At 33.9% G+C, this 18,926-nt stretch overlaps 1 protein-coding gene across 7 annotated transcripts in view; it reads right to left on the reverse strand.

The window, feature by feature from the left end:
- The window catches only part of AFG2A (AFG2 AAA ATPase homolog A), a 331,896-nt gene that overhangs the window by 283,334 nt on the left and 29,636 nt on the right, over positions 1-18,926 (reverse strand). For all 7 annotated transcript variants that reach the window (XM_082728225.1, XM_082728226.1, XM_082728231.1 and 4 more), the window contains one exon: positions 4,717-4,871. In XM_082728225.1, the coding sequence (XP_082584351.1) occupies positions 4,717-4,871 (155 nt within the window). The remainder of the gene's footprint in view (positions 1-4,716; positions 4,872-18,926) is intronic.

Here is an 18,926-nt window from a genome sequence, read left to right on the forward strand (position 1 = left end):
ACTGTTAAATTCACCAAACAGTTAAGTTAAAATTCACTAAGGTTAAAATTCACTAAAGAAACAGCTTGCTTTATAAAATATGAGGAATCTGAAGAATGTTACATGAAGGTAATAATTTACTAAATTATATTTTAGTACAGAAGAAGGATGCAATATTTAAATATATGTGAATCTATCTGGGTTTTTTCATGACAATTATAGTTTTCACTTGTCCACTGAACAAATATTAATTAGACATCTATTATGTACTAGGATAAAAATAAAAGGATAAAAATAAGAAATAAGAACTTCTCTCATGGAACTTAAAAATCCCATGGAAAAAAACATCACCCAGTTTACACCCACTGTCTAAAAATTAAACATTTTTATAGAAAGGAAAAGATATAAATTGACAGTTCTTTCTCATTTTCTTTTTTTAATCTTTTAAAGGACTATTACTTTTTTTAAAAAGTATTACTCTTCATAATGAAAAAGATCTTTTCAGTCAAGAAAATGAACTCTAGTGGCAAATAAAAAAGAAAAGGACTAAAGTAAAAATAAAATGAGATTTTTTTAAACTCTTTATAATTTTACATTTTTAACTGCAAAATTATAGATTAAGACAATCTTTATGGGCGAAAAAAGAGCTTAGTAACATTTGTCCCAAGCTTTAAAACCACATATTTTAGTGTGGTAATTCCACTTCTAGGAATCATAGGTGCAAACATTTGGATACAAATGTGTGTATAATCATAGTAGAGAAAAACAGAAAAAAACCCAATATTTGATAATGGAAGAAGCATAAAATAATTACAGTTTATCCACAAAACAGTCTATTATATAGTCATTAAAAAGATGTTTGTTGAGAAATTTTAAAATAAAATGATTACCATATAATTTTAAGTGAATAACGCAAAATACAAAACCATATGTATCCTAAGATTAACTTTATGCACAGAAAAACAACTTATCAAAATTTCAAAAATATACTGGAACTATAATAAAATGTTAATAGTTGCTATTTCTGGGTGAAAAACTGAAATTTCAAATTTCATTGTGGCATAGTCAAAGATTCTGAGGATTCCTGTGGTAAAGAAATACATTTGATTTTAATTAACAATCAACTGTAAAATATATTTGACTTTTTTTTCTTTTCTTTTTTTTTAATATTTGACTTTTAATACACCAACTGGTATAATCACCAATTCACAAAGTCCACAAAAAGGAAACATTACATTTAAGTGGCTAACACTTGTGGTGTTCTGAAATTAATAATGCATTATAATCTTAAAATGAGAATATAACCAGGCCAAGCGTGATTTACAAATTTTAATTTCACACACTGAAATCTTTTTTCAAAAGATGATGCTCAATTTACTATTAAAAAATGTTCACAATTAATTACCGACTTGAAACAGGTTTTCTATAGCAAAGTTAGCAAAGTTACTACAAGTATAAGTACTAAACCACCTGCAAAAAAAAATTTGGAGATATTTTTGTCAATGTAATAGTCTGAAAGCAGAAGAGTAAAGTTTAGGAATCCAATTACAGAAAGGCTAATTTCTCAGGAAAATTTTTACAATCTGAAGTGAACATATAAAGCAATGTAAAAAAGTATTTTGACTAGGGCTAATCACTCTGGAGCTCATGAGTAACATCACAGTACACCATGGCCTTACGCCAAGTAATAAAGTACCAAATGGAAAATGGCACAAGTCCATGGATTGTAAATACTGTATCAAAAGAAAATAAAGGAAAAAAAAATCTTTCATTAGAGCAATTAAAAATGCAGTTGTAGTACCAGTTCCTGTGATGAATAAATCAGTTCAGCAATTCCAAGAGTGGAGAGCCACTGTTTAAACACATTCTCCACTGGCAGTAATTTTAAGTTTAAAAAACTTAACTGTGTTTCTTTAGTTCCTAAACTTTTTTAAACACTAAAGTATTTTTGGATAGTGTGGTTGGTTTAGAACCCTATCACCTGAAATTTTCGCATGTGGCATTTGATGACTTCTACTTGACCCATTATATTATGCGACAGTAGTCAATAAATACAGGTAAATACTACAAGTAAATACTACAAGAAAAAAGAATACTTTTTAAGACCATAAATTCCAAAGAAATGAAAAGCTTCTACTAATCCAACATCTATCATTTATTATTCCATAATTCCAGTTGTCAAATTATTCATACTACATGAGCACATTGTGTTACACAGCTTTGGTAAGCCCCCAATGTTAAGCTGTAAATTCATTAGTGAATTTGAAAAAGTTTCAAAAAGAATTTAAAATCACATAAAGTTGCCTAAACTAGAAGCTAGTCCTTAGGGATGTTCCTATCTCCAGGGCAGTGTTTCTCACCTTAATTTACAAAACAATCGTGTTCTATAAGAAGTCAACAAACCTCTTTGCCATGGAAGCTTTTGCTAACCATAAAACTTAGTTGCTCAGAACAAACATTTGTTATTTCTGACAATTCTAAGAATTAATTGGGTGGCTCCTCTGTTCTGGGTAAACTTCTGATCTGGTATGAAACAGTTTAGCATGGTGTCTATCAGATGTGTGACCACTGGCAGGGTGACCAAAAGGAGGGGATCTCAGGTAAGAGGGCTCACTTCCGCTCCACATGGTCTCTCATCCTCCAACAAACTACCAGTTTTCTTAGCATAACTAATTCAGGGTTTCAAAGAGCAGCAAGAAAAGGCAAGCCCCAGTGCTTTCAAGCCTGATTGCATCATGATGGTTAATATTCTATTAGCCAAAGCAAGTTACATGGCCAAGTACAAATTCAAAGGATGGAAAACTTGACTTCATCTCTTTTATGGTAGGAGCTACAAAGTTGCTGTGCAAAAAGGGCAAACATACAGTGATGGGAAGAATCTGCAGTCATTTTTTGCAATCTACCACATTGTAAAATGCAGAAGGTATCTGCTCTACAGGGTCCAGGGCCAAGTAAGTTTCCATAACAGCTCTCTTTTGACAGTGAAAAGCTCTGCAGCAAAGAAATATAACTGATTTTATTAAAACAGCATTTCCAAGACTTATGTGGCCACAAAACACATTTTCCAAGAACACTTTTAAAAGTAAAAACAAAAAAAGCAAAACAAAATAACAAAAAAGGGAGAAAACAAATCCACTGACTTCTTCCCCACTATATCATTCCATAGACTATATTTATTCCACAGAATTAATATCTTTGTAGTCTCTTTAAGTTTGTTGTATATTTTTGTTTTAGCTTGCAGCAATTAAAAAAAACATTAGTTCATGACCAAGATAACTATTAATATAAACACAATGGGCACAATGGGGCAAAGGGCACAAAACTATGCCTGACTCTCTAACAAGGCTTTAAGTTTTCAAATAACTGTAATGTTAGAGCTTTTATAAGGGAGTATCTCAGAAGCAGTAAGACTAACTCAAAAAAGAAAAACTAATGGAGTAATATGATTGAAGCAGAGGGAAAGAATAGTCACAAAATTCCATTCTTCCATCAGAGCTCTCCTAAAATTGTCACAGAGCAATCTGTAAACTTTCCTCCAGCTACGCTAAGATTTAAACCTCCTGATGATCAAGCCAAATTTAACAGTCTATCCCCTATTCCAATATGACATAGGACATGCCATCAATGCTTTGTTTCAATGTTCATTTTCCAGAAATATTCATATATTCAAAGAGAACTATAAGGCCATTTTTTTCCCCAGAATGTTAGGCCCACTCAGGTGATAACTTAGCAGATAATTCACCCATAAAATGTAGTTTCTGTTGCCCTTGTGGTGATTTGACTGTGAACTTTGCAAAGCATATCAATGATGAAGAAAACATAAAGGAACCTAAGGAAACAACATCAGGCATCAATAGTAGAGGCATCATAACTAGAAGATGTTTATTTTTGTTCTACAATTAGCCTAGTATTCATTTTCTTATAAGACTAAATATACAATTAGCATACAACCCAACAGTTGTACTCTTGTGCATTTATTCCAGAGAAATAAAAATTTACATTAACATAATACCTGCACATGACTGTCCACGGCAGGTTTAATCATAAATGCCCCAAACTAGAAACAGATGTCCTTCAACAGACCAATGGTTAAACAAACTATAGTACAGTCATACCATGGCATACTACTCAGCAATAGAAAGTAACAAACTACTGTTGCACATAGCAACTTAAATGAATCTCCTGGGAATTATGTTAAATGGGAAAAAGTAATACCAAATGCTTGCTACCATACAATTCCATTTTACGGTATTGCTAAAATGACATAATTTTAGAAATGGGTGCAGGAACAAGCTAAGTATGGCTACAAAAAGGCAAAGCGAGGGATCATTGTGGTGATGGAAATATTCAGTATCTTGATTCTGGTGATGGACACACAAATCTTTATAAGTAATAAAACTACATAGAACTAAACACACACACACAAGTACACGTAAAACCGTGGAAATCCGAATAAGTTCAGTGATTATATCAATATGAATACACTGCTTATGATACTGTAATGCTGTTTACAAGATGTTACCGTGGGGGGGGGGGGGGTTGGGGAGAGAGAATACACAGGATTTCCCTAAAGTATTTCTTAGAACTACACTGAAGCTCCAATTACATCCATAAAAATTTTAATTTTAAAAAAGGGTTTTTTGAAGTTTAGCCTAAGCAGTTGTTTCCCTGGAGTCTCAGTTTCTTTTAGAGTTCTATTCAAACAGTGTAGCTAGCATGGGAGCACAAATGACTTACATTTGGTACATCAATTGCTACTTCCCTCATCGCACTGGGCCTGATGTCATTCATCGCCTGTAAGAAATCATTCAGAGTAATCTTCACCAGACCAGCCATCTTGCTATCAGAGAGATTAGGCTGTTTCTTCAGGACTCTCCGTAAGGCATGGAGACCTGTAAAGAGAAAAGTAATACAAGATTTATCTTCTGCCCCATAAATACAGACTGAATCATTACCAAAAGACTAATAACAAACCCAAACTTCACACATATTATAGTATTTAAAATTGTTTGTGCTTAAAAAAAAAAATTGTTTGTGCTGTGTGTATATATGGAGGTGGGGTAGGTGCCTGAAGAATATGGGAGATGAAGGCAAAAATCCAAATGCTTAGTTTGGGCAGTAAAAATATGACAAACAGATATGAAATATGAAAAGACAGATACTTCATAAACATGAAATAATGCTTACAAAAAAACATCCACAAAAAAGACCATAAGGAGTTATCTAAATAACCTAGGGAATAACAAAACTCTTGCTTCTGCCCTTTTTATTAATGCATTCAACCCAGAGTTATAAATTTTGTAAGGTATTGGCAGAATATCTTAAAGGAAATATTCAGTTGGCAGCTGGAAATGTGGTTTTGGAACTCAAGAAAGAATCAGACTTTAGAGTTGTGTGCATACACATGAGATCTGATATTACAGGAACAGGAGAGACCTATAAAAAGAGCTTAGAAAGAGACCAGTGATGAAAAAATGAGAGCTAAAGGCTCAATCTTAAGAAAGCCCATCATTTGAAAAGCATAAGAAATGATGGTTTTTTAAAAAGACAGAATACAAAGAGATGCAGGAGTAGAATCAGAATAGTAAAATACTGCAGGAGCCAAAGAGATGTTCAACCATGTCAAATGTAGAGAAATCAAAAATAGCTTAAAAGATATCTGACCTGGAAAGTGCTGATGCTGACCTGAAAGTGACAGATGTAAATTCGTTATTTTTGCTATTTGCTTGCAGTTTAAACACTAACAGAACTAAACATCCTAATTCCCCTTCCTTCATAGCTAAGTTGCCAGATTTAGAGCCCTTTGACCTGTGACAAAGACCTCTAGGCAGCAGAGTCCCTATCTAAGTGCTCTTTGCCTGAGAGTCTTCAATAAAGTAAGACTTTTGTGTTCCAGTGAATGATGAAGGTCCACTTAGAATTCCGGTCTCAGACACCCCTTAGATATTCAGTCTGAATACCCGAACTTGTCCTGGGACACCAGCTAGCTCCATCATGTTAAAGATCTTTTGTCTAAAACATGGATGCTATGCCTCCATGAATTTTTTACAAAGATAAAAAGATACTATAACTATCATTTTACTTACTTTCATATATTTGAACTTTTATAGAGAAACAGAAGCATTGGTGCAAAGAGGGCAGACACAAACTCCCAAAACAGAAGGTTAGGTATGTTTGACTAGTAAGAAAAAAATGAATACCTCAACGATAGTCAGAAAATCAATCTACAGCAATCTTTCCCAGGAAACTATCAGTGTGAATCTAATATTCACGGAGGACTCGGAGATAGTAAGCTAACCTGCAAAAATAGCTACATAAGAAGAAACTGAAGATACACATTAAAAAAAAAAAATCATTATTTTCTATAGATAATGTCTTAGGTCACGTTACAAACAACCAGTGGGTTTTTCTGCCTTCCAATATGCTGAAAGATAATTCTTTACATCACTCTAGCATTTCTGCTTATCTTTTGAGCAAAAGCACTGTCTCTGTTCCAGATATATTTTCAAGGATGTTTGTACACATGAAGATAGACTGTCTCCCCACAAAGCAAACAGCAGACATGCTTACTGTCTGATACAAAAGATTCGGGTTCCCTGAATTCAAGATTCTCCTCCTATAATGTCTTGTCTTGAAACAGAAGACACCCAGCCTTCTTCATGTCACTCTGTGAAAAGTGAGGCTCAAGGAACTGGTTCAAATGCTGCTGCTCTGGCTATTTCTGTTGCTATAGTATTCTGGCCTTTGACTATGACCCAGGATTTTTATTTATTTTTTTCTTTTTTAAAGGTCCTGTGCCCAACATGGGGCCTGAACTCACAATCCCATGATCAAGAATCACATGCTCTAGGGTGCCTGGGTGGCTCAGTGGGTTAAGCCGCTGCCTTCGGCTCAGGTCATGATCTCAGGGTCCTGGGATCGAGTCCCGCATCGGGCTCTCTGCTCAGCAAGGGAGCCTGCTTCCCTCTCTCTCTCTCTGCCTGCCTCTCCATCTACTTGTGATTTCTCTCTGTCAAATAAATAAATAAAATCTTTAAAAAAAAAAAAAAGAATCACATGCTCCACTGACTGAGCATGCCAGGCACCCCACGACCCAGGAATATTGTATCTTCTGCAAGCACTTGGAAAACTTACTAGCTTGCAAGCAGAGTGTAAAACCTCAGACCCTTCACAACTCTCGACACAAAAATAAAAGTTAATATTAAATTAGGTTGTTTCATTGCCTAATACACCTTTTAGTTAAATGGTACAGTAGCATAAAAAAGAAGCCTAAATGGATAAAACTGCAGTAACTAAAGTGCTGTGTTGTATTAAGGAGCACGTTGGTGGCCCAAAAGAACTTAAGAAATTCCTATAAATCTTACATAAATCGAAGTAATCAAAAGAATCTGACTCTTCTTCATGTTTCAAATGGCTCTCAAGCAATACTGGTCAACATTTTTAATTTAAACCAGATACCTCACTCTTACCAGAACCAAGATACTAAAAACTGAAACAAAGGAAGCAGTCAAATAATTTCCCTGCCACATTTGTGACATGTAATCATAAAGCTTGACAAGAAAGATCACTTATTTTCATGTGAGGAAGGGGTCTGGAAAAAAGACATTATATGGCTAAAGCATTTACAATAAGAATATATTTATAAACTTGCAAAACATCTGTGATTTCAAATGCAAACTATAGAATTTAGAGCTAGACAAAAATTTCCACATCTATGAAGATAGCAAGAAAAAGAGAAGTAATTCCCAAAGACAGAAAAGGAGAAAAAATAAAGACAGGATTTTTTAAAAGTTAAGAAATAGTAAAATAGAAAGACTGATTCTGTGATGAACATATCCAAACGATAGGTAACATATATTTACCTACTATTTCTCAAATAAATTTAAAATTAAAAGATGAAAGTGAGCCACTACAGAGCATATGAATCAAGAGTTGAAAAATAAAGGTATGAAGTAAAGTCATTCAAGCTAGTAAAGACAGAAGATTAAATCCAAACACTTTCTTTTGCTCCCTCCCAAGCCCCCACTACTGTGAGTATAAGGGGATTTTTTAAAGAAACAAACCTGGAACAGCATATAGGAAAGATACAATAAAATAACAACAAAAATTTTGGAAACTGAACAGCAAATGAACAAGTAGTAACTGCATATAACTGACGCAGGAAAGCTGACACACTAGCATACAGTGAGAAAATCTGAGAGGAACCAGATTTATGCCAATAGATGCCCCTCCTATTCACCTTACCCACATATAATCAAAAGAGCTCAAAAGTTGGATAGCACAAATCACTTCTGGGGAAAAAAAAAAAAAATAGAAAAATCGGGTTAGAAATAAAAAGTGGAAGTTTCAGAGAGAAGTCTGTTAGGAAGAAGTTAGCTCCTCAAGATCCCCTCCCTAATTGCATGGAGTCAGATGGCGTTTCCTGTAGCCTATCTCTAAAGATGTCTTCTCTTAGTAAGTAACACAAACCATTTCTGAATTGAGGGGACACAAAGCACAGCTACAGACAAGGGAATCATACCGAATAGAGAAATTAGTAAGACTCCCCACCTCCTCCACTCTGCTCTTCCCTGCTGCTCCCAGAGTTTACTATCAAGATACACCTGCCACATAGGAAGCTAAGATCCTTCTCACAGAAAGGTATCAGCCCGACTAAGAATACTGAGAAGTTCCTTCACCCAAGGAAAGGGCCCATGCAGCACTCACTACATGAAAGACCACAAGCTCAGAGTACCTAATCAACTTTTAGGAGCTCCACTTTCAAATATAAGAAAACACCCAAAGATCACTAGATATCTAAGAATGCCTTCTAACAAGCACTATAATAAGAAACAAAGTATACAGACCAAAACAAAAAAACAAACAAACAAACAAAAAAAAACAGCACCCTAAAAGAACCAGCAATAATGTAAGAAGAAACAAATACAAGAGCGGTGGTGCCCTGAAAGGACTGCAAGCCAACTGCGACCCAGAGAAAGGCTGGCAAGGTTTTGCCTTCCTTCCCCAATAAAACAAAAAACTAGCCTTTAAATAGAAGTAAACAATGTGCTCAAGATTAGCTTCTAATGAAGTAATAGGATCAACAAGAGATGCTGAGCAGAGGCTGAGATAACCCCGGAGCCCACTAGGACCATGTAGAGGTAGCAAGGAAGGGAGCATGCAGTTAGTATGAAAGAGTACACAAAACACTCTACTTCTTTCTTGTAATTGTCTCCCTTTTCTGTTCATTTCTGCCCAATCTGTATTAAATATTTCTGTTTTCTAGGGCCTATTATTTTTTAATGACAATGCCTGGCTCATTATTTTTCACCCTTTCCTCATTTTTAATTTAAGAATTTCAGGTTATAAGTTCCCCTATAAGCATTGCTTTAGCTATATATCCATAAATTTTGATATATCTGCATTGTTTAATACTAAACAGCTTTTCATTTGCATATTATAATTCAACCAATGAGTTATTTAGAGTTTTCTAGTTTCCAAACTATGAAATTTTCTAACTTATTCATTTTTAACTTAAATGAATTTTGGTCAGAGAATAAGGTGTATTAAATGAATACATTCATAAATGTTGAATTAAATGAATTCATAAATGTTCTTTGTATGCTTCAATATATACATTGCTGGTTCCAGCATTCTAAACATATATCCATTAAGTCAAGTTTTTTTATTTTGTCATTCAAATCTTCTCTATCCTCAACACCACTGACAAAGATGCATTAAAATTCTCTCACTAGGGGCACCTGCGTGGCTCAGTGGGTTAAGCCTCTGCCTTCAGCTCAGGTCATGATCTCAGGGTTCTGGGATCAAGCCCCACATTGGGCTCTCTGTTCAGCAGGGAGCCTGCTTCCTCCTCTCTCTCTGCCTGCCTGTCTGCCTACTTGTGATCTCTATCTGTCGAATAAATAAATAAAATCTTTTAAAAAAAATTATCTCACTAAAATTCTGTTCTGTTCATTTCTGTTCCGTTCATTTTTCCTTGTAGATACAGAAAGTTTGCTTTATAGATTTCACAGCGACCTTTAAAATAGTTATGCCTTCCCAACGAACGGAAAGAATATGCAGTACTCATCTTTATCAGCGGGGATTTTTTTGCCTTAAAGTCACTTGGTCTAACGTTAACATGACTGTAGTCTAATCCCTACCTTCTTTTCTTGGGTTTTTTCACACTGATTTTTTGTTTTGTTCTTTTTACATTCCATTTTGCCTTCTACTAGCTTTGAAGGTATATGCTCTTTTTCTATTATTTTAGTAATTATACTGGAAGTGTTAATGCATGTATTTACATGAACAGAGCATAGTGAATCAAAGTAAAGTCAATCATGAGGCTGTCAGGAAATTAATAGGAAAAGTCAGTGAAATAGATATTATTCTACTGCACAGAGGGTTTTTAACATCTAGGAAGAACATCTGTTTGTTTCTTAAATCTTTATTTTGTCTGTAGTTACCTCTGATCTCTGTATTTTATCTGTATTTTTTTAAAAATATTTTTTAAAAAGATTTTATTTATTTATCTGTCAGAGAGAGAAAAAAAGAGAGCACAAGCAGGGGGAGCGGCAAGCGGAGAGAGAAGCAGGCTCCCCACTAAGCAAGAAACCCAATGTGGTACTCAATCTCAGGACCCTGGGATCATGACCTGAGCTGAAGGCAGCCACTTGGCCACCCAGGTGTCCTTTCATTTGTATCTTCTTTTTTTTTTTCACCAAAAATATCAACAGTATGCTCCTGTCTCTTGAATAGACAGACCTTTTTCTGACTTTATAATCTTAAAAGTCTTTCCAAAGAATGAATTTTTTTTTTATCTTTGTTGTTCTGTTCTCTATTCCATTAAATCTAACCTTATATTTTTAGTTTCCCTCCTCTTGGGTTTATTCTATTAATTTCTTCCAAATACTCAAGCTGAGTGCAGTTATTTTTAACCCTTCTTCTTAATAAATTTGTTATGATTTCATCTTAGAGAATATTTAAAACATAATTTTACTATTCTATTCTTAATATCTAATTTACCATATGATGTCTTTTATAGCTCAGAGAGATTATTTAAGTATTATCTGATTTAGTTTTCAATTGTACTACTTATTAAATTACTGACACTTAGCTTGAAAATCATGCTTCTATACCTAGCTCCAGGGCTGACACTGCAAACTACTTTTTTGTTCCATGGTAGACTTTGCCAATGATAGAGCCAATCTCTAGAGGAAGACAGCAAAGCTGAAAAGGAAGAAAGGGACTTGATGTCCCATAGACTTCCTATCCGTTTGCTATTCCTGTGACCATCATTCTACCAATACCAGCACAAACCTAGCAGTGCTACCTTCTCAGAAGACTGAGTTAGCCTTCAGAGTATCAGGTTGCTGCTCCTCAAAAGTCTGAGTTACAGCCCATCTCCTAGGTTTTAATAATTTCGACCTTTTTCCCTTTGTATTCTCAGCCTCAGCAGTGATACTCCTTCCTGTAGTTGCCTCCTTCCTTTCAATTACCTAGTTCACAATTTTATAATTGGTTATCAATTCTTTAAATGAAATTTTCTCTGTAAAAGTAACAGGTATAGGTTCTATCTCCTAACTCGATCATGACAGGAATAACAATCCCAGGAGATTTTTTTTACAATTATCCTTTTTCTCTTTCCTGATTTATACATATTGACTGAAGTTTTTAGTAAGTAAGAGCAAAATCACTCAAACATTTTAGGAGGATAATGTAACTTGACTCCCCAAATCCAAATCTGAACAAGAAAAAAATGTTTTTCACTTAGGGGTATGGGGAAAAGTTCTAAATAAAATATTAGTTAACTAAATCTAATAGTGTATTTAAAAATCCATATATTTACAAAGAGTTCATCTCCGAAATAAAAAGCCAGTTCATCAGAAAAACTATAAACTCACCGCACTCACTAAATTGAGAATTATTATTTTTATTGATATAGAAAAAATATATTTAAGATTCGACATCTGCTTATAATGATAAAAATAATTTTAAATGCTCTTAGCAAAGTGTATTTGATTAATATTCTATTCCAGAAATTTTTAACAAACATTACACTTAATGAAAAGACTATATGCACTCTCTAAATTGGCAAAAAAACAAAGATGCCACTATTACTATGAATGGATAATCTAATCCTGGAGGTCCTGGCTACTAAGAATATAAAAAAATAAAAGTGAGAAAAAGGTAAAAGGATAGAAAGAGACTAAACTTCCATTATTTGCACATGACAATCACCCACCCAGAAAAGCCAAAAAGATCAGAAGAAAACTAGTAGAATTAATAAGAGTTAAACAAGGCTTAAGACCGACAAAAAAATTATTAATATAAAACTTCTCTACACCAAGAAGAGCAAATTTAAAATACAATTAAAAAAAAAAAAGACGGGGGGCCTGGGTGGCTCAGTGGGTTAAAGCCTCTGCCTTCGGCTCAAGTCATGATCCCAGGGTCCTGGGATCGAGCCCTGCAATGGGCTCTCTGCTCAGCAGGGAGCCTGCTTCCTCCTCTCTCTCTGCCTGCCTCTCTGCCTACTTGTTATATCTGTCTGTCAAATAAATAAATAAAATCTTTAAAAAAAAAAAAGACACCATTTGCTATAATCACAAAATTGATAAATTAGCTAGGAATTAACCTAATCAAAAACATTTAAGACCTCTATGAAGACATTTTAATAAAGAGAAAAATATGAATCAAGAGTGAAATTCCAGGTTCTTGAATGGGAAGACAATACTATAAAAATGTCTGTTACATTCAAAACACTATTTATGTTAAATGTAATTCCAATCAAAATACCAATTGTATATTTTTGGTAAATCAGAATAAACTTTCTCTAAAAATAGTATTGAGGAATAAAGATCTATACATAGCTAAGTCAACAATAATGCAAGTAAATAGATAGGATTTATCTTACCATATAGTAAGATATATTGTAATTAGTACTATTAAAAATAGCATGTAAAAGTCATAAAACCAAAGAGACCACAACAGGACACAGGGTTCAGAGACAGATCCATATGTATATAAATTTAATACACAATAAGCCTCTGATAATCTATCATAAATCAGTGAAGAAAGCATAGAATATTTAGTAGTTGGTAACTGAATAATAGGAAAATTGATTCATTGTGTGGATCCGGAGGCACTGGGTCTCTAATGAATTATCCATGTAGACAACATTTCATACGTGTTGTCTCAACTCATTGCTGGAGGAATTAAACATGTCCTATATGACGCCACTGGGAGAGAACTCTTAGAAATCTGTACCAGGTTTCCTCCACACTTTGCCCCATGTGCCTTTTCCCTTTGTTGACTCTACCATGTATCCTTTGCATTATAATGAATCACAGCAGTCAATATAACTACATGCTAAGTTTTGTGACTCCTCCTGGTGAAGCATCAAACTTAGGCATGGTCATAGAGACCCCATATACATAGACAAATATAAATGAATGACAACTGTATAAAACAACAATGTTTGGGAATAAAGAGAATCGAAGTATTCCCAAAGTTTTTGTACTATTCTTGCATTAATCTCTAATAAGCCAAGGAGACATAATATGATATGTAGGATAACCACTGAAAAACAAGTTAAAATGTGTAATGAAAAAGATAACAGGAGGGAGATAAAATAATAAAAATACCTGCCTATTGCAAGAGAAGGCAAGAAAACAAAGAGCAGGGAACATAGAAAAGGTGGGACAAACTGAAAGAAGGCAGATTAAATCTAAGTATTTAAGATATCACCCAAATTTAAATGTATTATGTATGTGAATTAAGACTGACAGCACAGATGGATTAAAAAATACCCTGTCCCAAAATAAACAAATAAAACCCAAATTTGTGCCATTTATAAAAGATGTATTCTAAAAATACAAAGATGGAAAGATTGAAAGTAAAAGAATAGAGAAGGGCAGTGTCTGGGTGGCTCAGTTGGTTAACAGGCTGCCTTTAGCTCAGGTCATGGTCCAAGGGTTCTGGAATCAGGCCCTACATCAGGCTCCAGGTTCAGTGGGGACTCTGCCTCTCTCCCCTGCTCATGCTCATTCTCTCTCTGTCTCTCAAATAAATAAATAAAATCTTGAAAAAAAAATAGAGAAAAAACTACCATGCAAACATAAACAAAAATAAAACAGTGCTCCTATATAGACTATCAAATAGACTTTAAGCAAGAGGTATTACTAAACATTTCAGGATAATAAAAGGGTCAATCTACCAAGACTATATAAAATTCTATATTAATACATGCCTAGTAACAAAAGTCTCATGACATAAAAAGCAAAATTAAGTAGAACTGAAAAGAAAAATAGACAAATGAGCAACTCAACTTACAGATTTTAACATATTTCCCATATACATTTATAAATACATAAATATACATATCTACAGAAGGTATAAAAAAAATTAGCCCATTTATCCTAATTGGCATATATTTTTTAAAAAATCTAAAATAATAAAATATCAGTGCTCTCAAGTGTATCTGGAAAATATACCAAAACTGACGTATGCTGAGACACAAAATAACTGTCTGTATATTTTAAGTAGAGAAATCAAAGTATATGTTCTGGGACCACAGTAAGAATTAATATCAAAATCAGTAACAAAAAGACACCAAAAAATACATTAAATATTTGGAAATTAATTAATTTCCAAATAATTCATGGGTCAAAGAAAAAAATCCAATAAAACATTATAATTTTTAAAAACTAGAATAAAAATGAAAATATAACATGAGAATTTGTGATGTGCTGTTAAAGCTGTACTAAAAACACAGTGCCAGGCATAATGCACATATTAGTAAAGAAAAAGGGCTGACAGTCAATGAGATACTCATCCTATAAAATGAACAATAAAATATACCAAAAGAGAAAAATAGCAGGAGGGAAACAATGAAGAAGTTAATGAAATAGAAAACAAACATACAATTTTAAAAACTTGTATTTTTTAAAATTGTATTAAAAAAAAATTATAAATTAAAGCCAAAGTTGTATTCCCTGAAAAGGCTAATAAAATATATAAACCTCTGGCCAGATGAATCAGGACATGGTTTCACCAGTGTGAGAAAAGACACATTATCAATATTAAGAATGAAAAATAAGACATCACTACAGAACCTACAGATATTGAAAAGCCAGTAACAGAATACCTGGAATAACCTTGAGCAAATAATTTGAAAATTTACATGAAATGAAGAAATTTCTAGGAGAAAAAAGCTTATCAGAACTACAAACAAAAGAGTACGTAACTGAACATTCCAAAAGCTATTAAATAAATTTATTCTGTAATTAAAACTTTTCTCACAGACAAAATTCCAAACACAAATGGCTTCATTGGAAAATATTATGAAGTATTTAAGGATGACTAGAACACTAAGCTTATAAAAACTCTTCCAGAGAAAAATAAAAGCCAGAACAATTCCCAAGTTGACTCATAAGGCCAGCATAGCCATGTTCCTCAAATCTTAAGAGTACATTACAAGTAAACAAAATTGTAAGTGAATCTCTCTCATGAACATACATGCAAATATCCCAAACAAAATATCCATAAAAACATAAATAAAGGATTATACATCAGGACAAAATGGTTATGTTCCAAGAATATGAAGTTGTTTTCACATGTGAAAAAAATCAATGAACATCATTCTCCACGTTATTAGAAAATAACAATATGATTATCTCAAAAGACACAGGTAAAAAAATCAACAGTTAGTTACAAAAACCAAACAGGACTAGATGGAAATTCTTTACTAGAGTAGCTACAAAAAACAGAGAGTGAATATATTTCTTAACTACAAAATACTAGAAACTTTCTCCCTAGGATCAGGAATGAGATAAGAATAATTTATTACTTACACTAAAGATGATATTAAAAATCTTAGCCAGTGCAATAAGGCACAAAAAGAAAGAGGGGTGCCTGGGTAGTTTAGTCGTTAAGCGTCTGCCTTTGGCTCAGGCTATGATCCCAGGGTGCTGAGATGGAGCCCTGCATCAGACTCCCTACTTGGCGGGAAGCCTGCTTCTCCCTCTCCCACTCCCACGCCCCACCCCCCCGGCTTATGTTTCCTCTCTTGCTGTGTCTCTCTCAAATAAATAAATAAGATCTTTTAAAAAATAAATAAGTAGGATGTCTGCGTGGCTCAGTAGGTTGGACGACTGCCTTCAGCTCAGGTCATGATCCTGGAGTCCCGGGATCGAGTCCCGCATCGGACTCCCAGATCCATGGGGAGTCTGCTTCTCTCTCTGACCTTCTCCTCGTTCATGCTCTCTTTCACTGTCTCTCTCTCAAGTAAATAAATAAAATCTTTAAAAAAATAAATAAATAAATAAATAAATAAATAATAAGCATAGAGATTAAGAGGGATAAAATAAAACTCATTATCAGTAGACTGAACACATGTAAAGCTATAACATAATTATATACATAGAAAACTCAAAGAATCTACATATACACTATTAAGACTAATAAGTGAATTTAGCAAGACAGGCAGACACAAAGTCAATACACAAAAATTTACTTTCCCTAGGTAACAGTGAAAGAACAAAACAGAACTATGAGGTAAATTTTTCTTTTTTTCCTTTTCTTAAAGATTTTATTTATTTATTTGAGAGAGAGAGACAGAGCAAGAGAGGGAACACAAGCAGGGGGAGTGGGAGAGGAAGAAAAGAAAGCTTCCTGCCGAGCAGGGAGCCTGAAGCAGGGCTTGATCCCAGGACCCTGGGATCATGACCCAAGCTGAAGGCAGACACTTAATGACTGAGCCACCCAGATGCCCCTATGAGGTAAAATTTTAAAAGATGCCACTTATAACCATATTCAAAAAACCTACATACCTAAGAATAAATATAATGAACATCATGCAAGGCTTCTTCACAAAAAACTTTGAGAGAAATTGAAGACCTAAAATAAGTGAGGGGATCTACCATATTCATGGACTGCAAAGATATCAACTTTCTAATTCTCCCCAAATTGATCAAGAGACTTAAAAATTCTAATCGAAATCCAGTTTGGTGTGGGGGTAGCCTACCAAGCTGATTTTTTTTGAAGATTTATTTATTTGAGAAAGAGAGACAGATAGAGACAGAGAGTGAGTGTGGGGGAATACAAGGAGAGAGAAACCCAAGCAGCCAAGCTGATTTCCATCTAACACTATGCCATACCTGCATTACTTACTTGCCAATTCAGTTACAGTTCATATTAAAATAAGGCAACTATTAAAAAATTATATCATGAATTCACTTATTATATCATATATTCACAGAAAATATACATCCATCAACCACAAGTTACCCCTTCACAGGCACTCTTCTTCAATTTTAATTAATCTAGTCGCTCATTCAAAATATTCATTCACCAAGTACCTCCTAAGCATAATTTATTCAACAAATATATTGTGCTCTTTCATGTACGAGTTCACAAGAGCAACAAGCAGATAAAGCCTCTCATAGTCTAACAGTCTAATAGAGAAGACACATAATAACAACTATTATAAACTGTGTGGAGCAGTATGAGTGGAAAGAACAAAGAGGTACAAAAACACATCAGGGATATCTAACCCAGTTTTGTGGGATTAGTAACAGTTCAGACATAGACAACATTCAGAGAAATTATTTAGTATATTCTTCTATTTCACAAATGAAGAGAGACTAAAATGTGGGTCCAACCTCATTACCTCAATACGCAGACCTGAAAATGAGCTGATGTTAAACTGTTAACGTAAGAATTGAGGTCACAGAGGCTACAGAGTATTCAAGGCAGAGGGAATACTATACACAAAACCCAGGGACAAGAATGAGCATAACTTTAGAGATTATAAGGCCCTGTAGAACAATAAAAGACAAAATCTCTGACCTTAAAATAATTCACACCTAGAAATATAAAAAAACGTGGTTTAAATAAACCTAAATCCATCTTTATTAATTTGTTTGCAGATATTTAAGACAACATGCCGTACTGTCAGAAATGGAAAAAAAAAAATGTGGAAAAAAATAAATTTGCAAAAGCTATAAAAACTTAAGAGATCCATGCAATTCCTGCCATAGGCCTTCCAATTCTTTCGCAATCTAATGTTCCATGACTCTAACTCTATATAGAGCTACTTACTGTATTTTACACAAATGCTTTTTGAAAATAATGTACAAGTTGAAACAGAATTTACATGAATTAAATGTTAAATGTATATCAGAGGTTGCAAAACTTAAACATCTCTAGAGCTATCAATTCTCTGTGGTCATAGGTCTGCCACTAATGCAACCAATTCTCTGTGGTCATAGGTCTGCCACTAGAGTGAGTGTCACTTTACATAAAACTTAGTTTCTAGGTCATATGTTATCTCACTTACTAAATGGAAAAAATAAAATATACTTTATCCAAATTATTTTTTCAGCTTTAAAATTCTATGATGCTAAGCTTAAATGACTGGACATCAACCATTCCTAATGAGGCCATACTAGAATCTATGACAAGAAATTAAATTTTTTAAAATACATGTATTTTTATGAACCAGTAGAACACAATTAACTAAAGGAGCAATTGGACACATGTACACCATCAGCGAATATAGCTTAGGGCAAGCAATCTATGACATTTCTTTTTCACAAAAAACAGAAGCAGTACATCTATGTTCTTAAAAAACACAACTTTGAGACCAAAAAACAGGTGTAGTTAATTAAACAATAAATTTGTCATTTTGTTTTAATTATTTTATTTTCCAATGCTCTTAAAAGTTTGAGAATGGAAAACAAGACACAATGAAGAAAAGTCAAAATGCCTCAGGCAAGCCTAATGCCAACACATTCTTTCCACTCTAAAACATGTTCCCCCTCAAGCTCTGCATCACTATCCAGAGATAATCACATCCGGATAAGAGCAATTACTCTAAATTCATGTTCTTCAAAACCATCTGCTCCAAATTCAATCAACAAACATCATCTTGCCCTACACATATGGAATCCAACAATTTTATACACAGT

This window comes from Mustela nivalis, assembly GCF_964662115.1.
Source record: "Mustela nivalis genome assembly, chromosome: 4".
Classification (NCBI taxonomy): Eukaryota; Metazoa; Chordata; class Mammalia; order Carnivora; family Mustelidae; genus Mustela; species Mustela nivalis.